The sequence below is a fragment of the Channa argus genome, chromosome 9 (assembly GCF_033026475.1).
Source record: "Channa argus isolate prfri chromosome 9, Channa argus male v1.0, whole genome shotgun sequence".
Lineage (NCBI taxonomy): Eukaryota > Metazoa > Chordata > Actinopteri > Anabantiformes > Channidae > Channa > Channa argus.
This window is the reverse complement of record NC_090205.1, coordinates 4,741,537-4,767,434: the sequence shown is the minus strand read 5'-3', so window position 1 is coordinate 4,767,434 and position 25,898 is coordinate 4,741,537. Positions and strand designations below refer to the sequence as shown.

The 25,898-nt window shown below is 42.2% G+C and overlaps 2 protein-coding genes across 11 annotated transcripts in view; both read right to left on the bottom strand.

Annotated features, from left to right (window-relative positions):
• Positions 1–10,821, bottom strand: part of ankrd44 (ankyrin repeat domain 44) — a 28,938-nt gene extending 18,117 nt beyond the window's left edge. For 2 of the 5 annotated variants that reach the window (XM_067515305.1, XM_067515307.1), the window contains exons 1-5: positions 9,981–10,817; positions 3,676–3,759; positions 1,590–1,668; positions 1,394–1,464; positions 58–258 (exon numbers count right to left, since the gene is read on the bottom strand). In XM_067515305.1, coding sequence (XP_067371406.1) covers positions 58–258; positions 1,394–1,464; positions 1,590–1,668; positions 3,676–3,759; positions 9,981–10,007 — 462 coding nt within the window. In that variant the 5' untranslated portion in view covers positions 10,008–10,817. Of the gene's footprint in view, positions 1–57; positions 259–1,393; positions 1,465–1,589; positions 1,669–3,675; positions 3,760–9,980 lie in introns of all 5 variants that reach the window. The other 3 variants (XM_067515306.1, XM_067515308.1, XR_010915144.1) reach the window with 2 other exon arrangements.
• A 1,206-nt stretch (positions 10,822–12,027) lies between these two features.
• On the bottom strand, positions 12,028–25,668 carry sf3b1 (splicing factor 3b, subunit 1). 6 transcript variants are annotated; one of them, XM_067515301.1, is made up of 24 exons: positions 25,567–25,668; positions 23,534–23,706; positions 23,016–23,117; positions 22,730–22,844; positions 20,215–20,294; positions 19,917–20,102; positions 19,298–19,760; positions 18,888–19,009; positions 18,559–18,756; positions 18,367–18,468; positions 17,756–17,935; positions 17,579–17,665; positions 16,973–17,243; positions 16,579–16,724; positions 16,242–16,388; positions 15,570–15,695; positions 14,945–15,166; positions 14,664–14,846; positions 14,466–14,577; positions 14,248–14,368; positions 14,034–14,165; positions 13,469–13,741; positions 12,937–13,153; positions 12,028–12,641 (listed from the first exon to the last, which is right to left on the bottom strand). In XM_067515301.1, exons 1-24 carry the CDS (start codon positions 25,592–25,594, stop codon positions 12,483–12,485), a joined length of 3,945 nt encoding a protein of 1,314 aa, XP_067371402.1. In that variant the 5' UTR covers positions 25,595–25,668; the 3' UTR covers positions 12,028–12,482. The 6 variants fall into 6 exon arrangements, 4 of the variants coding, with proteins under 4 accessions (XP_067371402.1, XP_067371403.1, XP_067371404.1 ...); XM_067515302.1 differs by lacking the exons at positions 22,730–22,844; positions 23,016–23,117; positions 23,534–23,706; positions 25,567–25,668 and adding an exon at positions 20,643–22,644; XR_010915143.1 differs by lacking the exons at positions 12,028–12,641; positions 12,937–13,153; positions 13,469–13,741; ... (13 more) ...; positions 18,888–19,009; positions 19,298–19,760 and adding an exon at positions 20,643–20,697 and having other exon boundaries at positions 20,042–20,102.
• Positions 25,669–25,898: the final 230 nt, after the last annotated feature.

Sequence of the window (25,898 nt, the reverse complement as noted above, 5' to 3'; positions counted from 1 at the left end):
TTCAGCGTCCTGACAAAACACGTCAGCTAGTTCAAGCCCGGCCCGTCTCTGCAGTACCTCCGCGTGGCCGTTGAGGGCAGCGTGGTGCAGGGCGGTGCGTCCGCCGCGATCCGACACGTTGACGCTGCTCAGCAGTGGGATGATGACCTCAGCGCATCGCAGCGCGTTATTGGCTGCGGCGACGTGCAGCGGCGTCTGCCAGTTCTTGTCCCGAGCGTTTACGTCCGCCGAGTGACGGATGAGGACTCGCACCGCCTCCTGGAGAAGAAAGTCAGAGAGAGGGTTTGTATAAATAACTCCCTTCCTTCCCACTTATTTAAAAAAAAAAAAAGTGCCATTTTATGCCTTAACAGAGGATAAAACAATTAATTTACGAGTATTAAAACAAATAAAGGTCAAGCAAAGGTCTGAATCTTCTTTTCTTTTCAGCTGTTCCCTTTCGGGTTCGCCACAACGAATCGCCTGCTTAAAAAAATACTCCACTACACGTAGAAGTATTGCTGTAAGTTCTTTACTAAGCAGATGCTCTGCAATGTACTTTAAGCACAGAAGTAACATGTATCTGGGCATCAATCTGACAAAGTCGTGATAAAAAAAAAAAAAAAAAAAAAGTATTTTAAACTCTTTCTGCAGAAATCTAAAATGTTCAGGTCTTGTTAAGTTTAGTTCACATACAGATTCAAAGAAAGATCAACTTCAAAAATCTGATTTCTGACTATTTGTTTTTAACAAATCATCAACATTCATTTGATTTCGAATATTCACTGACCATTTAGTAAGTAGTAATAAAAAACTACAATATATAAGTATTCATTATACAGAATTACATATAGTATAAAATTAGAATTATTGATGCACTTAAGTGCAGCTAATATTGTTAAAGCTCGAGCTAACTGTAATTAGTTTGTACTGATTAATCCATAAAACACATCACTGTTTATTAGCTGGACAAGAATGTGCATCTGTAAAGTAACTGAAGCTGTCAGACAGAAGTAGAGTAGAAAGTAAAAGTCACAAAAGGCCACAAGCCATAAGATTTGTCTAAAAATACTTTGGCTTTAGTATTTATGCACTATATTTACTTTCTGACGTGATTAAAACAGAATGGATTGAAAACTGTTTGATAGCACTTAAGACTTCTCAACCTGGTCTTCAAGGTCCCTGTTTCTGTCCCACTGTCCCCCCCGACTCACTGCTGATGGATCAGAAGGTGAACGACACCAAGACAAAGCAAACTGTGTGTGAGAAGTGACGGCGTGTGTTTGTCTTCGTGTACCACAGTGACGCCATCCTGCTCAGGGCTGGTAAAGAAGTGGTAGGACACAGCAGGTGTGTGTGTGTGTGTGTGTGTGTGTGTGTGTGTGTGTGTGTGTGTGTGTGTGTGTGTGTTCACCTCGCTCCGAGATGCCACAGCGCGATGGAGAGGGGTGAGCCACATGTTATCTTTGGCGTTGACCCGGGCCCCTGCAAAGTGGACAAATGAGGGACTGATGAGGTGTAAAATCAAGTTTACTATTCAAAAAAAAAAAAAATCCCGAATCAAAATACTACTTTCAAAATTTCTACTTTACACACGGGATCAATTTTACCAGAGAGGATGAGGAGCTCGGTGATCTCGGCATCGCCCAGGAAGGCTGCTGCATGCAGCGGCGTGCGCTTCTCTGCATCCTGGGGGAGCAAGTCAGACTAGTTGAATTGCAACGTCACAGTGCAGCAGTAGGTTTCAAGCTCAATCAGCAGCTGATACCAATCAACCCGGGAGCTACACTGGGCAATTCCTCACCAAAATACAGCGGGTTACACGTGTTTTTACTTCCGCATGTCACCACCTGTTGTAGGTTTATTTAAAAAAACACATTACAAATATGATCATACAAGTTAATAAAGCACAAATAAAATGACCCATATAGGGCTGTGACTGGCTGGAATGTCAGACAATTGTATAAAATGTCTGATAGACTTGTTTCGTTTCTCCCAAATCCTAAAGATGTTCAGTTTAGCATAATGTAAGACAAAGACATCCAGTTTCTACTGGATTTTCTACAGTGTAATCAGATGCAGCTCTACTCTAAAACCAGAAGTCTGTCACTACAAACGTCGGCGCTGGTGCTGGGATCAGTGCTGGGATCAGTGCTAGGACCCCCCCCTCTGGTCCATGTAACTGGGCTGAGTGCAGCCTCTCCAACAGAGGAGTCCCATCTCAAGGGGACGGTGTCTCTGACACAGTGGAGAGAAGGGAAAGTCCACATCCTGTGATGTCACAGGCCATGAGCTGATGTAAACAAGAACCCACTCTGAACTTTGGCTGTACTGACCCCACCCCCCTCTCCCCTTACACTAGAGCGCTGGTTGCCACAGGAAGTGATGGGGGAAGAATGAATGTGGAACGTAGCTGCCGTCTGAATTCAATTTTTCTCTAAAAGCTGGTTGAGATGAATAATGCAAAATTTTGAATCCATATAAATTAGAAGAACTAGACGCAGAAAGGAATTCCCGACTAATTATGACTTTATTTGTCACAAATTGTAACTGGAAGAAGAATGTAACTGCCACACAACATCATACCTACAACCTCCAGGTATTATGTACTGGCATATTTCATGGGATCAGTGCAGGACAAAATAAAGCCGATCCACTTCTGACCTGTTTTCAGATTGCATACACAACTGCCCTACGCTCTGCAGTGTCCCCAAACGCCTCCCTCCCTGACAGCCTGCTCACACTCCTTTTGGAACGAACAGTCCACACACACACAAAGCCAAGTAAATGGAAGGGTCTGATTTCTGGCATGTTGTTTGCAGGTGTCAGGGAGATGCTCGCGATCTGCAGGAGCTTTGCGGAATTTCTTTTGGGAGATGCGGGCTGTCTGCATGCAGCTCGTTTCCGTGGTGAAAGATGGGGGTTTTGCAGGCTGTTGCTCGTGAGGTGGCAGCAAGATGTTTAGAGGTCAGCTGAGCAGCAGCTTCACATGACAAGTCAGTGCTGACACTGCATCTACTGGTTAAAATGACCAACACGGCTTCAGCTTTTGAATGGAATATTTCTGAAGTTCGTTTTTTTGGATCAAGCAGATCCTGATGTCAAATACATGTGATGTGTACATAATGAACATTTACTGTAGGTCAATGTAACGATCAGAATCAGTATCAGATATCAGAACTGTACTGGAACATGATTATTGAACAGATCAGACCTGTGAGAGCAACACGACAACACAGAGACTGAGCTCTGTTGTTTTGCACATACAGACCTATGAAATAAAAGTACTATGTTGTAGTCGCCTTGCATTTTGCCAAAGGAAAATAAAGGCTGCAAACATTTTAAAAGCAGAAAATGTGTGAGCTCAATAAACAACTTTTGGTTGAGGAGATCTTCATACAGCATTCATGTTTTATTATTCTGCATAAATATTTTAGTTATGGATGCTAGATTACTTTAAAAACGGGAAATCTGTGCTAATATCCCATCGGCTCTTAATTAGGGATTCTACAAACGCACATATGTCTGAAGGGAACCAGACTTGTATATGATGCAGGTCTGGAAGCAGCTGTGAGTTCTCACAAATCCTGTAATGTAAAAACAGCATTTATACACAGGAGCTCTGCTTTCTCCAAACTGTTGTGTTTGCAGGGTGTGTGTGTGTGTGTGTGTGTGTGTGTGTGTGCGCCCCCTCACCAGAGCATTGATGTCTTCAGACTTGTATATGAGCATACGGATCTCTTCAGGGTCTCCACTGAAGATCGCCTGGATAAGAGGAGGCTGGGGAGGGGACGAGTCAGGAGACAAAAACACAGTGAATCCATTTACACTTTGCCCAACATGTCGCTTAGAGTCAGAGTCAGAGTGTTTCCTGGACAAGAGCAGACTGAGCAGGGTCCTTCCCACGGTAAGGAAGACCAAGTGTGTGTGTGTGTGTGTGTGTGTGTGTGTGTGTGTGTGTGTGTGTGTGTGTGTGTGTGTGTGTGTGTGTGTAAGCAGCTGGTTGACTTTAGGCTGAATTGTTTAGACAAGCTGGAGCAGAGGGGGCTACTACAAGCACTGATGGATTATGGGACAGTGGGCCCCTGAGGACGGACATTTGAAAGGCCCGCAGATCAAAAGACATATCAAGACATTAAAGACATATTCATATCTGTATTCAACTGTCAGCTTCTGGTCATTTTAAGACGATCTGTGGTCGTTTTGCATCACTTTGTGGTTGCTTAGTGTCTCCGTCTTTTTGTGGCTTATTTTAGTCTGTGTGGTGTGTGTGTGTTTAATTTTATGTAGAATTTTCTGTCTCCTTTTGGTCACTTTGACACTATTTGCTGCAACTTTTGTGGTAATCTTACGCCATTTTTAAAACGCTTTGTTTAGTTTCGTCTGCGTGCCCATTTTTTTCACTCTTTGCAGTTGTTTTTGTATCTCCGTGATCATTTTGTGTCTGTGCATCTCTTTGCAATCGTCTGCTTGATGTTGCAACAGGAAATATTAGCAGTCACAGATCAGCCAGACCCACAGGTTCTACACAGACTCTTGTAGATACACGTGATAAAAATAAAACGTCTGCGCAGAGAAGCTCTGCCAAAGGGCGCAGTGTGGAGCTCACGTCTTTAAAGCCCTTATTTACTTTCATGGCTCATAGATATGATGTAAATACAGGTCCTAGTCACAAAGAGGTTTTAGAGCAATGGAATCCTGCACTGCCAGCTTTTCCAGTTGAGATTGTGAGAAACAGAAACGTCAGTGACTTAAAGGACACGTCTTTTGGTTCTAGTCTGGTTGGTCCACGCACATACATGCCATTAAACGTCCCATTGACTTCCCTATATCAAAATATCTCTCTACTTTTCGCTGCAAAGTGCCTCCAGATGACATCACTTGGAGGAACCTTGAGTTCAGCTCACGTTATCTTGTTGCTTACACTATGTAATCATGGTGATTCTGCTTTTCCAGAGCTCCCCCCTGATGTCATCCTCTGAAATCCTAATGATGAAAAACTCCTGTGGGTTTTTTCAGCTAGAAGCAGAGCAATAATTTAATAGGAAGTTTTAATATTAGGATGAAAAGTTTAAAAGCATTTTTAACATTAAAACTCTAAACTAAAGCCATAGAGAGCAAGTTGAAAATTGGTGACGTCGCCTTTTTAGGGGCCACACAAAGCAAGTTGCACCATATCCTTCACCAAACATCATGTGAACTTTACTTTACAGCTGACGTTATCACAGCCATAATCACGCCCAGTAAATCTGCAGCTCTCCTAAACTTTACTGAGCCATTTTCAATGTTTATCCATGCAACATCAAATGAAGTCACTGCTGCAGGTCTACTTCAGATGTATAAAATCAAACAAATGAAACCATTACACTCTAGTATTTTAAGGTGCAATGTAACTGATGCCCACTAGATGCTGGCTCTAAAAAAACAGCTTCAACCTCAAGTATTTTATTAAAAGAAATAAAAAGGAGAAGTTGACCGTGAGCCGAAAATGAATGTTTAGCTGCAATGTAGAGTATGAAACATGGGGGTGGGGGAAAACTGCTGGCACCAGTGGAGTCCATGTCAAACCCTCTGCAGAGACAGGAGACTATGCTGCAGGTACGATGTGTCACCGGCCAGCCTCACTTCACTTCCTGTGCATTTCTGCCACCTCCAAGCTGCCTCACTTCCTGTTGCTCAGTCTCGCCTTCTCGGAAACAGGAGAGAGGAACCACAGAGCAGCGTTTCACTTCTGCTTTAGAAGCAGAGCAGGAAATGATACCAATTCTTGAACTGAGTAGTTCAGTTTTATTCGGAGGTTTATTCTGGTGTAATGCCACATCACCTTACTTCTAGGTAACCATGAAGGCAGATGTGGTTCAAGATCGACATATTTGGCTCAGCAAGGCATGTTTTTTTGCTCTTAATATCAAATGTTTATTTTTACTTTCCTCTATTTGAAGCAAACCTGTGGCTCACACCCTGACACCGGCACGAAGAGGAGATTATTACATTTCATGTGCAAGTTAAAATTTTTGCACACAGACATAAGACAAAAACAAGTTTAGTTAGTATCAAAGGTGTCTTGTGATTGGTGGCCTTACATCCACATGTTCACTGCAAACAGGAAGTGCTAAAAGCAAATTCAGCACACTTTTAATAGGCACCACTACACAGGGCCTGTTTGTAGCTGACTGTTTCACAAGCTTGTTCTGTCTTGATATTGAATTTGACACATCCCTAAAAAGCCTGTGTGTTTCGGTATATCACACTAGTAAAAGCATATTGGAATGTTTTTGCACAAAAGTTGAATTTTACACTTAGTTAATTTAAAAAAAAAAAAGAAAAAAAAAAAAGGACAGAGTCGAGCTTGGCAGGCAGAAACAAAACTGAAATGCTGGGATATGTCTCTGAACAGGATTCAAATTACAGGAGGTAACTGCAGCGGTTATTATTACGGGGGTTGGAAAGAAGATTGCAATCACCGACCAGGGCAGGCGTCATTCATCGCCCTGGAGAAATAAATCCAGTGTGACTGGGGCTTAAACATGAACACCACCCTACTAACTCACCAACCTACTAACAGGAAGAACTGGGTTGGGTGGGTTCTACACATCGGTCACTTTTCCTTTTTTTTTTTTTTGTTTTCCTTTGAAACTTGCGCTAATTGTCACACCAAGAAACAATTTCATGCCACCTAACAAAGCAAAATATCAGAGGAGAGAAGACTGTGTTCACACCGATGGAGCGTCACTCGAAGCTGCTGAGCAGTGAGTCAGCTTCAGCTGCTTGAGCAGAGAGAGTAGAGAACCAGCTGGAGATAAAAGGGGCGGGGGTTTAAAGAAGCAACCAACACTTGACATACGGCCTCTTGAGCTTTTCTTCCTAAGCACCACACACACACACACACACACAGCGATGTGCAGTGCACTGCCTTTAAAACGGCAGCTGAAAACATAGAAATGGAAAATCATCCAAACATTAAAATAAAAAAAAAACCTTTAAACTGAAATTAGGCACATCTCCCCTTCATTGTTCTGGTTGTTATTAAAATTGGCTTTATGCTTTGAAAGAGTCAGTGTTGGAACAAATGTCCACTGTTGTTCAGTCAGCTGCTTACACTTCACCTCAGTGACATTTCATTCAATTTCCCTCTTTAGCAACACAGACTCTAGGGAGCAGTTTAGTCCGTCCGTCGTACAATTGTGAAATTCGAGCTGAAAATCTGGCACAAGCTGCACATTTGAACAAACGAGTACAGAGACATAGTAAATGTAGTCAACAGGGTCTCACAAGAGAAAATCCTCAAGCTTTTTGTTTGGCTGCTGCCTTTAACAAACGCCATTTCCCATAAGTCTCTCTCGTTAAAGGAAAGCCTGTCTCCATTCCCTCTGCTGCTGGATCATCTCCTCCTCGGGTTCAGAGACACACTTCGGATGCCCTCCTTCCCACCACCAAAGTCCTAAATCAAAACCCACCATTTTGCATAATTTTATCCCCTCATTCAGGAGTCTTTCACCTCCTTAAAACCGGTAAAGTGTCAACAACTTCCTCCACGTCCTTCGTACTGTTGGTTAAAAATAACGCATTAAAACTATTTTTCCATTTTATCATAGGAAGTAGCAGGTTAACATACCAACAAAGACATTTTGACAACTCTGACCTCTGTCAGTACAGTACGCTGAGTTTTTCCTCTTTCGCTGGACAGGTTGCTACAATTTGAGCTGCTTTTTGTAACATCGGGGGGAGTTGTCAAGGTTTAAACTGACGATGACGACTATGTGAGCTAAAGGGGCTGGACGCAGGAAGGTGTTCTGCAAACAACAGGAGCTCAGTCACACCTCAACACACTGATATGATGCACACGCTTTTTTTAATCAGCGGGACATAAAACTTAAAACCACATCCACATTCCTATGCAAATCTCGTCCTTGACTCTGAATGGTTCGATTGACTGGAAACTACGTTCAGTAGGCCCGTGTTGACATGCAGTAACTGACGATTGAAAACCATTCGGTTAGTTTTTATTACCACACTAAACATTTCTTTTTCACTGTCATAACAGTCAGAGCATAAACATTAGTCTCTGCAAGGATTTATCTTCATCTAATGTGACCATGTGATGCCTGAACTATGGGACACTGGCCATGACGCCCCATGGGACCATGGAGTCAGTGATCTGTTAACATTTCCTGGTTTGAAAGTCACAGAGCTCATTTGAAAGACTACACACATGCAAAACTATCCCAAAGAGAGAGTAAATGTAATCGACCCAATCAGATGCAGAACAGCTATAAAAAGATACCAAGAAACATAAAATGCCGCAAAGAGACGCAAAACAACCCCAAAAGATGCCGATTGACTTTAAACCCATGCAAAATGATACAAATGACCAAAAAAGACACATACAACCACTGCAAAGACAAATACGACTACTAAAATATGCTGAATGACCACAGGGATCTACAAAACAACTGCAATGAGACACTGAGACTCTGACAGACAAGAGATGGAAATTGTCAGAGGTGCGAATGACTAACAAGTCACTACAACACGACATTTAACGACCAGAGAGACACAAGTTACAAAAGATGCAAAACAGCTACAGAGATGGCAAAGAGATTAAAAAGCTACACACTCAAAGTGACATGTGAGATTTGCAAAAACACTACAAAAGATGCACAAACGACAACAACCAAACAGCCAAAAGTTGTAGAGTTTAAATTGTAAATGTGATGTAAGGCTTTCAAAGTGTTGGGAGTGCTGAACTCAGGTACTGTGAGTTCCAACAAAACCTCCAGGAAACGTAACAGCCCGTGATCAAACGCAGACAAACAAGCTGAGCACAGCTCACTGTCACAGCTTAAAAAAGATCTCGCACTCGCAAACTGTCATGTGACCCCCCCCCCCCCCCCCCCGTTTAAAGACGAGAACAAGAGCTTAAGCATCCAGTTATCAGACATCATCAGCATGTTGTCTGAAACTAACAGGAAGTCCCACAATAGTGAGTTACATGAAAGAGCAGCTCCTTCCGAGTGTCATCGATCTGATACGAGAGGACTGATGAAGCTGTCACTAACTTTAAATGTGTCATAGACTAAATTACCAATGTTTTGAGGATGTGATCAGTAGCATGACATTACAAACTACTATTATAAAATAATACATATTAAGCGTTTGTGAACAGTTTTAGGAGGCCTTGTTTGTATTTACTGAGAGTTTAGTTTAAAAAAACTTTCTGAAGTCTCCATGGGATTCGTTCCAATAAAGAAAAATTAGTTTGCGATTAGAAGTACTTCACATGAAACACAACAGTGATTTGTGCAAACAATAAATCTGCATTTTGCCGCAGCTGAATTTTCAATGCTGAATATTGGAGCGGGAAGTGTGACCATTTCTAAAAACCAAAAATACATGCGACATTACATCATAATCCCCCATGAGTCAGTGAGTGAGCCAACGTTTTACTGCTATAACTGGGGTGCTGCTGATTTTGACCATGTTATTAACCACTGGGAGTTTATTTTGGATGTCGGGTACTTCAGCACATCATCTCCTCTGAACCATAGTGGCGTAGAAAAAAGTAGGATAAATCGCAAGTACTCAAGTAAAGTACAAGTACCTAAAATGTGCTTATAAGTAAAAGTACTTGCATGGTGTTATTTCCTCTGCAGCTGCCTGCAGCTCTGGGGATGCTTGCAGAAGAGAACCGGAAGTGAGTGAGAGGAGGGCTGTCCTCATTTTAACGGAACGCCGAAAATTAGAGCCAAAAATATATAAATAAATAAATAAACATCAGGATATTTACATCCACTTTTGTGCGTCTTTCAAGGTGTGTTGTGTGCGCGCTGTGCAGGATGGAGACGCGTCTTTTGTTTGCCGGGACGCAGCGTTAAACGGTGGAGACACAAAGCGCCGTGCGACATTAAAACGCTTTTGTACCAAACACGGGACGGAACGTTAATATGCTGATGTCGTGCTGCCTGTCTGTGGGCTAAGCTAAGAGCAGCTAGCAGCTCTACCTGGTCGGCCAGCTTGAGGACAGCCATCTCTGGGTCCGCTCCGGCCGCTCATCCACTCCCTCCGACGGCGCAGCAGCGTGCACGGTGCGATGCCGCGACGCAAACCCGGCTTCTCCTCTCCGCAACCCCACTAATGTACAAGTGCAGCTCTCTAGCAGGCACACAAGCGGGTGATGGTGATGCTCCTGGTGGTGGTGGTGATGCTGAGGAAGGCCGGGCCGAGCCCCAGGGCCATCAGCCCCGCTCCACCGACGCTATCTGCGGCGACGCTGCTCACCAGAGGCGGCCGCTCGGAGTCGCAGGGACGCGGAGAAGCAGGAACCGGAGCTTAACCCACGGCTGTAAACAATCCACATTAACGGCTGATTCCTGCTGCAGTTTCTGCTCCTACTGGTTATATGTTGCACGGAGGTCCGGGACGTCTCTCTGAGCCATACAGCGCCCACAGAAGCCTGCGTCCTCCCGGGTGTGCGGAGCCACAAGCCTCCCGGAGAGGCGAGCAGGCAGCTGAACACAGAACTCACAGGAAGTCGGTGCCTCTCGGTCTCTCCACCTCTCTGATGCAGAAGTGGAGAAGCTTCCTCAGCACCAACTACAACCAGCAGAGCTCTTCGCTGCTGCCGCCTACTGGATGCGTTTTAAACTGCTCCACCTGAAACCAGTGGAACTAAGCGGCTCCCGAGGGAAGGGGCCTGTGAAAAGTGATGCTCGTGACCCAGAGGGATTTTAAATCCTCGTCTTTTACTAATAGACAATACTTTTACTGATGTAAAGGATCAGGTTTCCAGTCACAGTACTGCATCGTCACTTACTGTCTGCTGCTCATGTCACTTCTTGTGGAAACATTCCTAAACACAGGTATCTGCCCGGGGCAGCCTGTAAAGCAGGAAGGCGTAGCTGTTGCATCAAGACAGGACACACACACAGCAGCAGTAGAGACACATCATCACTACATGTTATGAATTTTTCATGCTTCACTATGTTACTGGAGATTCCTTCCAAAGGCTGTAAGGACAGGAAACTAAAGATGGTCCTTGTTTTGTCGTCGGAGTTCCGGGCATGCTGGCAGCACTTCAGTCTGTTGGTTCAACATTTTGGTCCAGATTCCAAAATACTATTGCTTTTTTACAGATGTGGAGTTTTCCTTTCTTTCTTTATTTAGGATCATGTGTGCTGCCTTATTGTTTTGCTCCTGTACTAAAGAGCCAGTGCCACACATTTGCTTAAAAGTGATTTCTGATGAAGCAAACGTGCACAATGTTGAAAAAGGGATTAAGAAGTAATTTATCAAAATCAAAACCGTCCTGATTATTTCCAGGTTTACAAGACTGCACCACTAATTTGCACATGTGCTGGATATGTCACTTTTTCATTCAAGAGGAGCTACAATAAGTAAAATAAGCTCTTGAGCCAGCAAGTCAAATAATGTATAATAGAATTGGAATCCCACAAATAATTTCTCCGCATAAGGTACTTATTATTTTTACTTCAGTAAACAATGTGAATACTTCCTCCAGCACTGTCTGCTGCTGCCTCATACAGCAAACCTCCTTCATCCTCAGACCTAGATCCCAATGGTGTCTGCTGGGGAAAATCTGGGTCACAGCGCCATGAGCCTGGCTGAATGGAGGAGGAGGAGGAGTGGGGGGGAGGTTGTTCCATCGTGTGGCCAAGTTTGTTCACGCATGTGTGCAGGGGCTCGGGTTTTGATCTCTGCTTTTATTTGTAGTGGAAGTGGATTCCCAGTTCATACATTAGCAACACGATGGGATTTCAGACACACAGATGTTGCGATCCATGTACACTTAGAAAATGGCTGTTTGCACAGACTTGGTTTTGTTTCCCAATATGATGGAGGGGTCCTCTGTATCCTAAACAAGGCCACCAGCACTGGCAGACACACAGAACATCCAACTACTTATAGTTAACCTGTAGCAGTTAGAAATTAGGGAAATTCACTTACAGCTGCTAAATTCACCTGTATAATGTCCATACTCTGCAGATTTGTTTGTTTGTATGAAAAGAAGAGCATCATTGACACTAAATGTATTTTTTTTTCTTTTTTTTTACACAAACATTTTATTCGGTTAAATAAAGCAACGATCTAATTAGAACAGAGGAGGTGTGAAACATGGAGAGGGTGTGTACAGCTGCTACAGAGACCTGTCAATACAACAAAATATCAAAATCTTTAAAACATTGTGACGACTGCTCTGCATTCCTCAATCAAGCTTCGTTCGACCTCGACCATTCTTTCCACGGAACGCTCGTAAAAATTAGAAATAAAAAGAGGAAAAAAAATTACAGACTCCACAAGTTTCTTCTTTTATCACTGTTCACTTTTCATTTTGTGTCAAAACCTGACTTTCAGATGATGGACTGTTTAGGAAAGACCAACATGTAATTGCTAAATAAAAACTGACTCAGTTTTAGGCCGAGACACAGTAGAGGAGGGAGAGCGATAGTTGAGGGAAGAGAAACAATGAGCACATAAATTTGTATTTACAAGACGTACTCCAGCTCATAGCGTACGAAAATGTTTTTCTCGTCATTGTAGACTTGTGGGTAGTGGGCAATGAGGGCATCTTGAGAGCCAATGTAGATGGAGTTGTAAATCTTCCAGTAGACATCTCTCACCTTCCTGGCTGGATGGAACAAGCCCTGGAGACACAAGCAACAGACAAATCATTGACCCTTGTCACTTATTCTCTTTCGAAATAGTGCAACTAATCCAACATTTTACATGGAACAGTTTGCTTTTAATATAAATACAGCCCAACACAAATAAAAGTATTTTGTGAAATGTTGCTGCGCTCAGGAAATGTGACTTCTGAATTGTTTTACTGTGTTCTGATTCCTGAAATATTGTTGTGTTTTTACATCTCAGGGCCACCATACATCACACCACCACTCACCTAGTACCGAAGCAGTTTTTTCACGGTTAATCTGGTCTTACCTGTAAGCAGTACTGCAGCATGCGGCAGGGCCCGATGGCCACCCTCAGCCCCTCTAACGCGCCCATAACTGCCTGGATCACATGTGGCGATGTCTCAAATACATTGGGCCACACGTAGTTAAGTAAGTGGTTGAGGGAGTCTTCGCACCCAAATCCGTAGACACCCAGAGACATGTGCTGAACTACTGCACTGGCCGTCTGTCTGTGGACCAAGTCTCTGCAAGATAACACAAGTACAGGGTGAGCGCTTAACACTGAAATTGTTGTTTTAATGATAAACTCTTGGAAATGTCCCTGCTAATGCTTGATCAGTTCTTACTATAAAAATTCAGCGTAGTAAGATGTAAGCAATTTCAACATTTTCAATAAATCGTTACATAGTGCCATAAAAAATAAAGACCTTTTTATCAATAGACTGCACTTACTCGCTTTTTACAGTGTAAGATTTTACTGAAGGGTATTTCGATGTATATATTATTAATCAGGACTTTAAAAATTACAGCGGTGTAAATACAGAATCCGTCCAATTCACCTGTCCATAAGCGCGTCTTCCAGCAGTGGCGTCACGGCATAGATGTAGTCTTTGCCCATCTCACCGATGTACTCGAACAGAAAGGAGAGGGACTTGAGCACACCATTCTGCACATTAAGCTCAGGCACACGGTATTCGTTCATGAGCGCCGGCAGCACTGTGAATGGTGAACAAGTCTCAGCGACAATAGCGATGGCCACAGTTGTACAAACTCTGTTCTGACGCTCCTGGACCTTGAGGTTATTGAGCAATGTGGCCAAGACATCGTGAGGGCTGAGAGAAGACAGAAAGGGGCAAAGTGTTGGTCAAGATGACTGTAAACAGAATGGCAATTTTAAAGTGGTTCAAACCAATTAAAATGATAAACATTTGTGTTTTGCACGATTCTTTGAGACAACAAGCACGACATGGATCATATTTCTTTGCTAGCAATACAACAATAATAACCTATGATCGATCTGTGAAGAGTTTGGAATGTCTACACACAGCAACAGACAAATTAACAAATGCAAAAACATCTGGCATTTTTGAAGATTTTGACTATGATTAAACAAATGGAACTCACCCAATGGCTTTGGCAATATAACCAAACGTGTTGACCGTGGCTCTGCGGATGGCCTTTTTGTGAGCTTTGAGCAGCTCCAGCAGTTCAAAACAAATCCTCATCCACTCCCTGGCCGACACATATTCCGCTCCCCTAAAATACAACAAGTAGTGAGGATAAGGGCCAGAGGAGATCACATCTTTTTAACTTCAGTCTGAGGTCGCACACTACTGACCTGTCAGCGATCCTGCCCACCAGATCAATACAGTTCTCCTGCACCTTCTCATGTCTGTTCTTCAGGATGGGAGTCAAGCGAGGAAGCAGATCTTTGATTGGTGGCGTCATCTTGTGCATACCTGCAATTATGAGTCAAATCCCCCCATTAGCTATTCAAATTTCCTTTAATAAACCCTGGAATATGCAGGCTTACGTTTGCTGTTGGAGGTGACATACCAATAACATTAACAATAGCCTTCAGTGCACCGAGGATGCTGCCCAACACTTCGGGGTATTCCTCTCCCAGATACTCATACAGCACCACACCCAAGTGACCCATCAGCTTCTCCTGCAGTGACAGACGAGAAAAACATGAGTTAGTTTCTAAAATAAATGATGTGCCACAGTATGTGTGCAGAAGCCTTCGTACTGTACCTCCTGGCAGGTCTTCATGACCACAGCTGTACGGGAGATCAGGTCTGCAGCTTGCTGACGGACTTTGGCAGATTTGTTGTTCAGACGCCACAGCACTGTACCACAGATCTGAGGCAGGTATGGTTTCACGCGCTTTCCCAGGGCATTCACCACTGTACCAAAACCATTCAGCATTACAGAGTCCTGGCGAAAATGGTAAAGGGAGGACATACGTAAATAATAAAGGCTGGAAAATTATTACATAACATCTTTAATTGAAAATGAAACATCATTTCTCTCACCTCGGTTGTCTGTTCCTGGAAGGCGTACAGGATACCATCAATCAGCTGCTCCTCCAGCTTGTGATCGATGTCTGCCGCACCCAGGTTTCCCATTATTTTCTCGATGGTTTCCATCACCATCTTTCTGTACTGTTCTGCCTCATCTTTCAGGTCATCAACAATGCGGGAAATGATTTCCGCTGCGCCTACTTTGTTGGCCAACTCCACTGTTGTGTCCACCAACTAGTAGAAAAGATCAAAACATGTCAGGTAAAAGAGTGAAGGTTTTATGATCATATCGAGGGATTTCTACAGGAAATGACCAAAAAGTTGTACTGTTCGTTAGTTTTGTTTCAAATCCTAGAAAGAATATCAAAACGGCAAAAATAATCCTTTTCAACTGTGTCACCTGCTTTTCTAGTGTTTCCTCCAGTTTTCTTTACAGAAAGTGACAGGCCACCAGAGAAACATGGTGGTCTAGTGACACTAATGTTCCATGGGAATGAACAAGCAGCAAAAGGAAAATAGCGAAACCTTGGATTTATTTAATTAAAAAAACAAAAACAATACACGTATACACGTCTTTTTTCATTCTATACAATCCCAAGTACTGCCTTTGAACATTGCCCTGCCAGCTTCTGCTAACCTGTCTGTAGTTGCGTCTGTCCAGAGCCATCCTGTGCTGCCAGAAGTGCTTGAAGAAGGGGGGCAGGATCTCAGTCTTAATGTAGTTGGCTTCCACACCATCAGTGCCACAACACTGCTTCACCACCTACGAGATAATGCAAATGTCAGACATTTTGATCATTTGATCTGTTCTTCATTCAGACCTCCCACAAGAATGCTGTCAAAAGATCTTTTGGCAGATCTGCAAGTATTCTTGCTTCCTTTTGCATTGCTGAAAACATAATCATCTTCATTAGACACATTTTACTAGAACTGTCACTGGACAAACTCAACCATGGGTTTGAGTCTGAGTGCAAAAAGTTCTGGCCATAGCAAAAAGGACTGTTGATGTGTCTAGTTAATGAAATATACCAGATTAATGAAAACATGGTTCTACTGATCACCAACATCGAATACGAGTTTTGAAATGTAACCAACGAGTGCAGGGTGAGAACAGAGAGGACACAGTTGTCAGCTCTGCTGATTCTCATGTTGGTGTTCATGTAGCGAACTACTAGCCCTGCTGCAACCACGTATTGGTTAAACAGGCGAGAATGAGTCGCAGGGAACCACCCAAGCTTTAGAGAAGCATGGTTGGGACTACAGGAAGAACCCCTAACATTCACAATAACAAATTAATCTTCACACTCACCTTCAAGACAATCTTTTTCATTTCCTCATCAGGAGACTGGAACTCTCTGATGAGAATCAGCATCACCTCTCTGGTGTAGTAGTTTGCATACTCAGCATCCATCAGTGGGATCAGGTAACCAATAGCTTTGAGGAAAGCAGCCAGACCCTGGCGAGGGAAGGGGAAAAAGGTACTTGAAAATTCACACTAAGCTAAGAGATAGCTAGCTAATAAAATGCCGTTGACTGGTGCTCCCAGCAGAGAAACCGTGGTCTTTAAGCTGACCTCTACTGACAGGATTAGTGTTGGGCATTGATCTTGCACTGAATAATGTTTCTTTTAGTACTCTTTATCTTACCTTTCCTCTGTGCTGTCTTATACCCTTCCAGAGCGGCTTGAGGACTGAGTCAAAGGACTCAATACCATAGGGTGTAGCAGCTTCAGCAAGAGCAGCAATAGCCAGGGCACTGATAGTCCTCACCTTCTGCTGCTCATCCACCAGACCTGTCACATCACACAGTCAAAACCAACAGTTAAAACCAACAATACATTTCTTTCCACACACTGCAACAGTGTGTTAGACAATTAGCTGCGGGTCTCACTGTCGATTTCAAGTTAAATTTAAGTATGTTTTGAATCTATGTTGGTAGATGAATTACAGTAACATATTGAAAACGAGAAATGTTAAATGTCTGCTAATAAAGACTTTCATAAATGCACTTGTTGCCTCAAAAGTTGGAGACCCAACTTACCATGTTCAATAATCTCCACCAAGCTGCGAAGGTGGGGAAGAATGGCGCAGCCCATAAGAATGGCAATCTGCTGCACAATCTTAATGCCTGTGTGTCGAGCCTGCCAAGACTTCTTACTTTTACACACAGCTTTGAGGAAAGGCAGGAGAGAAGGAATACCGAGGGCAGAGGCCACCACGGCAAAGGCTCGAGCTGTGGTGTTTCTGACATACTCATCCATGTTGTCAATATCAGGTCGCATTGTGGAGATCATCGTGGCTAAACCAGCAGCCTGGAATAAACAGAAAGACCAAATATTGGTACCATTAGTTCAATTTAAATTATTTGTTTGCATCCCATTCAGGAATGTGTTGATCACGTAACTTTTATCTGTGGTAACATTGGCAATTAGTATTTATGAAACCAATTCAATATGTACTTAAAATATGGCAACGTAGAGCAGACAAGGTAAAAAAACAAAGTCTACTAGTTCTCACATTGGTATTTATGTATTGGATGTCTATCCCTGTTCTGCCCATTGACTGGCTGACGAGGTGAGAATTTTCACACAAGCCAAAGTGCGTGTGACAGGTAAATCACAGAGAGCAACAACATGCGCCACGTTACCTTTGCCAAGTTAGAGATGATCTCTCTGCCTTCCACCCTGGCATAGTAGTCCTCATCAATCAGCAGAGGCTCAATAACCACCAGGATCTGGACACAAAGAATAAACAGTTTCTCAGACATTATAAACTAAACGGCGTCCTTTATCTTTTAAAGGCCAACTTCTCAACTTAAGGCTACCTTATGGACGTATGGTCGGACAAGGTCATCCAGTTTGTAGAGAATGCGGTCAATAACTTTAACCAGAAGGTGGCGTTCCTGGTCCTCAAGGGTGGGTGACATGAGCAGTGGCAGGATTTGGTTGAACAGAGGGCCTGCTCCGAATTCTCGAGCCTTATCTGTGATCTGACGCAGTGCAGCCTGGAACAAAAAGAAGGCGAGGATCAGTCAGTGGGCAGCTGGAATCATATGGAATTGGATTTCCTTCAGATCTGATGATGACGTCAGCTGCTTCAAAACAAGCATCACTGTCTACACTTAACACTTCTACAGAAAGCAGCAGGCCATTAGTAGATCAGGCCATTAGTAGATCATCATGAAGCACTACAGCCACACACAGGCTTAGTGCTAGGTATTGATCTTGCGCAAAACAGCCTGTTGTTGCTCTTGTCAAACTTTAACAAGTAACTTACAATAGGAACGGTTTCTGCTTTATGTCATTACAAAACCTCCATGGTAGATTTATAACAGGACAGAAAATGAACAGAAGATGTTAAAAGGGGAACATAGGACACGTGGGGATGATATAAAGATTGACATAAGAATTAACAAGTAAGGAATCGGCCACCAACCTTCCTCATGGGCGGCGTTCCATTTTTAATCTTGAGCAGCAGTTTCATGATTTTTCTCTCTTTCTGCTCCTCAGGGCTCAGTGTGGACTCATCCACCTCAACCTAACAGAAAAAGAACCACACGTGTTGACTTTCAGATTGGACCAGCATGCAGCTGTTGATTTTAGAACATTTTATATGTGCTTTTCTCACCAGCAGTTTGTCAAAATACTGGATGTCATCAGGTTTGAGGAAGGGGAGGTTTCCAGAAGGCTGGTCATTCATCTGTTTTGTGGTGCGGTCTTCTGCCTGCATGTGGAAGCCTGTCATGCCTCCAATGGGAGTGGGCGTGGCCGACAGCTTACGGGCCGGAGTACGGATGGGCACATAGCCTGCTGGGGGAGGCAAGACCTATGGAAAGAGAGCGCATGAGTTTATATAAAAAAAAATAAATAAATAAATAAATACTATGATACCATTTATTTTAGTAATCACTCATGCATATGTAGCTACCAAATTAATTCCAAAATAGGATCACAGACCTTGTATCCCTCTGGGAACATGGCATCAAGCTCATCATCTGTGAGAGGCCGATTCCTCTCATCAATTTCCCTCTCCCACCTCCAGGCCTGCAGCTGCTCTGGAGTCATGCTCATCAGGTGACCTAAAGAAAAGGAAGGGGAAACTAATTTAATATGATAAAATTCTTTAAAAAGGCTTAAGGATCTTAAGATTAAGGAATTAATGTGACCGTTTTTGCCATTAGCTTTTGCACCCAAACAAAGATTTAGTCTAAATAATATTTGACACATTCCATTGTTCACCTGTAACTTTGGGAAATTTCTACACTATTTGAGTCCGTAACAGATACACTCAAACACTTAAAAACAATTCTGCATAAAGGTAGTTTCTAGGAATAACATTTCGCAACAAATAGTCAAGGTTTGTTCACCTGGTGTTGGGGTAGCCATGTTCATAGCTGGCGTTCCCATGGGTGTTTTTCCTGGGGTGAGCAGTGGTGTCGATGATCCCATCTGACTGGCAGGAGTTTCATCCCATCGAGACTTCCTCTTACTGGCACCAGGGGTTGGCGTCTCACCCACTGATTCATCTCCTCTGTCTGTGCGTGGAGTTTCAGCCCAGCCGCTTCCGTGTCCTGGGGTCTCCCTTTCTGTCTTTGGAGTTTCGTCCCAGCGGTTCTTGCGCACGCTACCTGTGGCACCACCGTGACCAGGAGTGGCATGGCCAGGTGTGTCCCTGCCAGGGGTGGCAGCACCAGCAGGTGTGTGACTGGGAGTGGGGTCCCACATGCGGGTGCTGGGAGTAGCCCCTGGAGTCTCACTGCCTTTAGGGCGGCCGGGGGTTTCATCCCACCGGCTGTTGGAGGGTGTGTGTGCAGGAGTGTGTCCTGGAGTCTACAGAAGGCCAAAGAAAATTACATTAGGAACACAGACTATTTACAGTTGTAAATTAGCTGTCCTGGATTACTGAAGGAGTGGTTCACCATATGTTTAATCACTATAAGAAACTTAAGTGATCCATCAAGCAGCAAGTTAATTTGGGTTTCGTACCTCACCACTGGCATCCGCCTGGTCCCAGCTAGACACCTTTTTGGGTGCAGCATTAGTGGGGGTTTGGTCTGCTGTCTGGTCCCAGCGGCGCTTGCGCTTTGCGGCAGCTTGACTGGCAGCTGTCCCGTTGACAGCTTTCAGCTCCCCTGACTTAGCCTTATCTGCCAGCTGCTGACGAATCTCTCTCTGCATGCAGAAGTGTGCAGAAATTTGTGAGTAATTATCGCAATTGTTTTGCAGAATTAACATCTGACAGGCCTGAATGCAATGTGGTACGCAACAAAGCAATTTCACTCACTTCTTCTTTGGACAGGTTCTGCTCTAACATGACGTCCACGTAAGACCTGACCTGCAGCTTGGGATCCGGAGTTTTGCCCCCTGCGCGAAAGAGCACGAACAAGAACATAGGACACTCATCAGTATACACTCCACGGACCCTGGTTATTACAAACACAGCAAACACACACAGCCAGCTAACCCTGACTCTCTTTACCAACAGACTAAATTATGTTCCTTTTATTTTTAAACAGCTGATTCACAAAACATAGTCCTAGTGTAACATACAAATATACATTTGGCTTTCTTAGATACGGCCATAGCATTCTAATGAAAAACAAGCAGATACATAGAGAGAAAAGCTGAGGTTGTGGTGCTTTCTTTAAGTGGATAAGAAGTTATAGCCATCACTGATGCAGGGTCCTGGGCTGTGCTCTTCAGAATACGTACACTTTCAGTGCCAAGGGTCCTTCTGCAGTCAGACTTCAACCGGCAGATAAGAAGCCTAGAAAATTTCTCTTTACCATTAGTAACACTTTGGAAAAGGGTTTGAACTCACACACAATAGTATACCACCTGTGTTGCATAGATATACGGCACTCAAAATACTAAGTATCTTCTTGGGGCATAGCCAAAGAACTAGAAAAAGAGTATTCATGAGACCCTGTGGTCCAGATTCACAAACATTTATACTAGCAGATAAAAATTAAGTCAAGATTTCAAGGCTACATCTAGGAGTGACATTACAATCAAAAACATGAGTATATGCCTTTGCATTTAAATATAAAAATGAGACCAAAGGATAAACCAAGCCCAGATGTTAGACATATGGTACTACGACATGCCAGAGCCACTCAAAAGCACTGGTTTTTAGTCAGTCATTCTATATTATCTTGACTTCCTTTCAGGACAAACCTAACTGATAAAAAAAAAGGCAAACTTCAACTGCCAAATATTTAGTCAATCACATTTAACTGTGAATGCACAGGAAAATGTATCAATTTCTTTGGGAAATAATAAAGCCACATACAAAAGTAAGGCTAGTTGGGGGCTGAGATTTGTTGTAGCTGGGCTGCATCTGATTCCCTTCATGGGCCCCAAAATAAGCCAGTGGACCCTGACCAATCTGACAAGTGCACAGTTTTCTGTGTTCCCCATAACCTACACAGGATGAGTTGCTGCACCCTTAACAGAGTGCAGTACAGGACTGGCAAAGCAGTACTGCTGTAGGAGAGAAATTAAGGACAGTTAGTATGGGCCTGTGGTATTGTGGTACACAATTTTCTTGATAACATATTTCTATTTTACAGAGAGAGTTGTAAAATAAAAATATATTTACACAACAATTTTGTACAAAAGAGCTCTCTCTACATGCAGGCTTCAGATAACCCCTACCTAGACCAAGCCTGTGAGTTTAAGCTCATAGTTTCATAGGGAGTGAAGATGCAATAGAAATAGTATATACTAAATCGCTCCGTTGACACTTGTGGCTTTACACAAAATACTCTTGGATATTTCTACAATTAAAATGTCTTAAGGGACTTTTGCAGTGTTGCAAAACTATAATGTTAATTTGTGATAAGCTATATCAACTAAACTTAAATGAGAATAAATTATTGAAAAAAACTTTAATCTACAAGAGCGGCTGCCCATAATTTAACTTTTCATACAATGTCCAATGCTAACAAGGACTTTGCATACTAGTCAACAGACAAGGTTTATAAGAAACTTAAATTACAGCCCAGGCAAAAAGAAACTGGGCAGAGAAATGAGACCCGACTACCAAATTTAGTGTTTACTTTATGTCCTTGTTTAACTAGGGTCTGTGGGTTGACTATGCAATCTGACACAAAATATTTTTTCCTCCACCTTCTTGCAATCTGGTTCTGTCTACTAGAGACCAAGCTACTGTGCTCTGTGTGGCATAGCAAAATACATTAGGAGAATTACAACTTAGCTAACCCTCACATTTACACTTTTCATTGTCCATATTATTAATAGAGGACACTGCACTTCTTTAATTCCATAAATAAGCCTGATGCTCACATGGGGTTGTTAACCCTTCGACTCACACACAACCCATCTGCAACCCACGTTTGTTAGGTGAAATATCCCTTTAAACACCTAACCACCTATCCCACTGAAAAGTATGGTAACCCTACAGTGGGTTTATTTCACTGCGCACACAAGTCTTTCATTTGCACAATAACATGACAATATTTTTCCAAAATAGAAAATGCTGAAAACAAACTATAAAAAGGCCACACAGACATTTGTTGAGAATGATATTAATGTAAATAATATATTAGGAAGAAAACATAATGGCACAAAATGTTCCTGGACCACAGAGGATTGACCACAGGGAAGGCATCAAGTCTGGGAAGCAAGCTATTGCATTGTGGTCGAAGGGTTGAACAGTAAAACTATAGGGTGTGAAACAATTGGTAGTCATGGGGGGATGTCACAAAAAAGTGAACCGTGTAAAGGGGAGGAAATGAGTACAATGTAATGAAGACCAGAAAAAAAGCGAATTTTACCATCTGCAAAAGGGTCAAGACGCTCGGGTGAGATGATCATCTGTCTGCGCCGGGCTTTGTATTCATCTTCTCGCTCCGCAATCTTCTGTGGACGATGCTCTGCAAATGGGTCGTACTGCAAAAAAAAAACATGGTAATTTATTGTGTTAAGTGTAAACTAAATACAGACCTAAAAAAGCTCTTCCTAAGTTAGAAATCTAAACTAATAAAAAAAAATATGCTTCAGCTTTAACAGAATGCAATTCATAGCAGGTCGAGGAGGAATATTGAAATCGAAAACACATACTTGCTCATCAGATTGAGGAATGGCATTGAGTATTGCCACTGGTGCATGGTACCCTGGCTTCTTTTGCACCAGCAAGCTTGTTGATGTATCATCTTCATCATCCTGAGGAAAAAGAGAGAAACAGGAGTTTAGTCAAACCTCACCAAAATGGCAAGACTCTCCCAGCTCATAAGCAACAGGCAAAAGGAAGCAGTTAAGCTCCAAAAAAGGTTGTAACCGACATAGTAACTGCATTATGGCACTATTTAGACAAAGATGGACTTAACTAACTTTGAAAAGAGACGTGATTTGGTTATACATAAATACAACCTACACTATTAATTAGTCATTTTGCTAGACTCTGCAAAATAAGTTTAAAATAAAAATTGCTAAATTGACACAAGCCAAAGTAATTTGGCCCCTGAGGCTTAAAAAAAAAAAGCTTTAGTGTTTGATTTACAAACTAACACGAACTACCGGGGAGAAGAGAGTTATGAGGAAACATGAACAATCTGTGCCCTGGGTAGGAATATACTTACATCCTCCTGTTCATTGGCAGCGATGGAAGTGACATATCCAGCAAAGCGACTGTCACTGCCGCCATAGATCTCCTGGTCATAAAAACCAGTAGAGTCCAGGCCAACTCCCTGGTCACCTTCCTCCAGCAAGGAAGCCTTCATCCCCTGGATCTCCAGGATCTGGGCCTCAATATCTAAAAGAAAATGAAGGAAAAAGATAGGTTGAAACATTACATACTACTGAAGCAGCCAATTAGCAAGTGCAAAACGATTATGCGTTTTGGGAATTACAACTCACTATTTTCAGTCTGATTTTGTTGTTTAAATTGAAGTATCAGGAAAATACTTGTTAAATGTACAAAATGAAATGGCCACAACTGACACACCGTTTCAACAATGTGAGAACTGACATCATTCAAGTATGTCACTCATGTCAGAAATTGGCTGTCAATAGACAGCACAAGAACAGATTTTATTTTCACCATCTGTGAAACACTGCATTGAATATGATGAATAAAAATAGGTTCAGAAGCTGGATTTCCATGACAGGTAAAACCAGGGAGGCTGCCAGCACAAAACAAAAATCAGCAAACTTGAACAAAATCATTCTGCTAAAAGTGTTAGGCTACAAAAAGCAAAAGATGGCCGCACAGAATCAAAACTGTCAGATTACATCACTTATAAACAGAGCAAATGCAAATGGCTGAGATGATTTTATATTATTAAAGATTTATAATCAGCACACACACCAGAGTTTTGGAAAGAAAATTAAACTGGGGCTTATGGGATATTTTGAGAAGCTAATTAATATGCTTGTGTTGATTTTGCATATTGCATTTGTAATATGGATTAGATGGTAACCGTACTCCTGCATAAGTGCTTTGTTTACCACAATAAAGATAACTCTGGGACTTTGTTGTGTTATTCTTCATATCTTTTAAATGTGTAAGCAGGATCAGCTTTGTTGATCAAGTATATTGGCACATAAATGGAAGTGTGCTCCACTATCTCGGGAATACTTACAATATCAATAACAATGTGTTGGGGAAACAAACATGGACCAAAAACAACGCATAATCAATACTGGGTGAAGATAACTAAAAGAAACAGATGACTAATATGTATAAACAAAAAGGTGAGAATGAGGGCAATCTATAAGTTGTTTTTTGTTTTGTTTTTTTTACAAATTGGCAAAAACATACAATATCAATACAGAGGTCATGGGAAAAAATTAATACTTACCAGGTAGGATATTAAGCTACATGCACCTGATTGTTATGTACATGTATATGAACACATATACACACACGCCTATATACATTATGTATATTTTATGTGTCAAGACAATAACTGATTATATAAACGGTACTTTTAATTAAATTAAGATATGGTATAATTTATTTCTTCTATCCTATGAATCCCGATCTCAGTTGTTAGTCCCTTTTTACGTTAGCTTTGTTTCCTTGCACGGTGGTTAGCTAAACTTGAAAGGTAATATGTCGAAGAGCGAATTTTTGACTAATGCTGTATTAATAAAATGGTCGAATAATTTGTATTTTAGATTAAATAAAACATATAAAAAGTTAATAGAGCCGAACAGAATACGATCAGACACAAATTTCGAAAACACTATTGTACGTGTGTGTAACGTGTGGTTAACCGAGCTAGCCGTATGAGCTGCACAATTTATGTTGGCAATAGTTAGAGTTTAACTCGAGGCAGCTACCACTTAATAGACTGTGCTCAAAAATTATTGTCATGATGTCGATACCGCTGATGGCGAAGCTGCACATGTATTTCCACATATCACTAAAAAAGCTGGCGTTAGCTACCGAGCTAAAGCTAAATCGTTAGCAGCACTCAGCGCCATTATCTAACCTCCGCGTTGTGTCGTATCAAGGCCCGCTGCTCATCACCCATAAAATAACAACAGAGTATCACAATTACGTGTACTCAAAACAATATATAATTTACTATAAAGGTTTATGTCATATTATATCGCAAAATTAGGTATTAGTATGAAGCTTTACAATATATTTTTGTAAGTATCTTACCTTCGTGCGTTTTGGCGATCTTCGCCATTTTGGTGGTGGTTGCTCGACTCTGAAACCGGATACAAGTTACTCTTCACTTCCGTCTCTTTGTAGCTGTTCTCAGATCAGTCCACTAATGGTTATTACTTCATAGGCTTAAAACGGACAAAAATAGAAGTAGTACTACAATTTTCAATTTAGGAAAAGTATTTGTAAAAGTAGCAACAACACAGTGAGAGCTTCTGTAATGCAACTGCAATCAAAGCTGTCATGTTTTTATCCAAATGTCCGTCCAGTCCAGCATGAAAGGACAAGGTTTTAAAAGCTTAATGTAATGATTTCTCCTGCTCTTA

Excerpts from the sequence above, each read along its gene's own strand:
- sf3b1 (XM_067515301.1), bottom strand. The coding sequence starts at position 25,594 with ATGGCGAAGATCGCCAAAACGCACGAAG. Across the intron at positions 18,469-18,558 it reads AGTATTTTGACAAACTGCTG|GTTGAGGTGGATGAGTCCAC; the intron begins GTGAGAAAAGCA and ends TTTTTCTGTTAG. Across the intron at positions 14,847-14,944 it reads TCCAGGAACAGACAACCGAG|GACTCTGTAATGCTGAATGG; the intron begins GTGAGAGAAATG and ends CATTTTCGCCAG.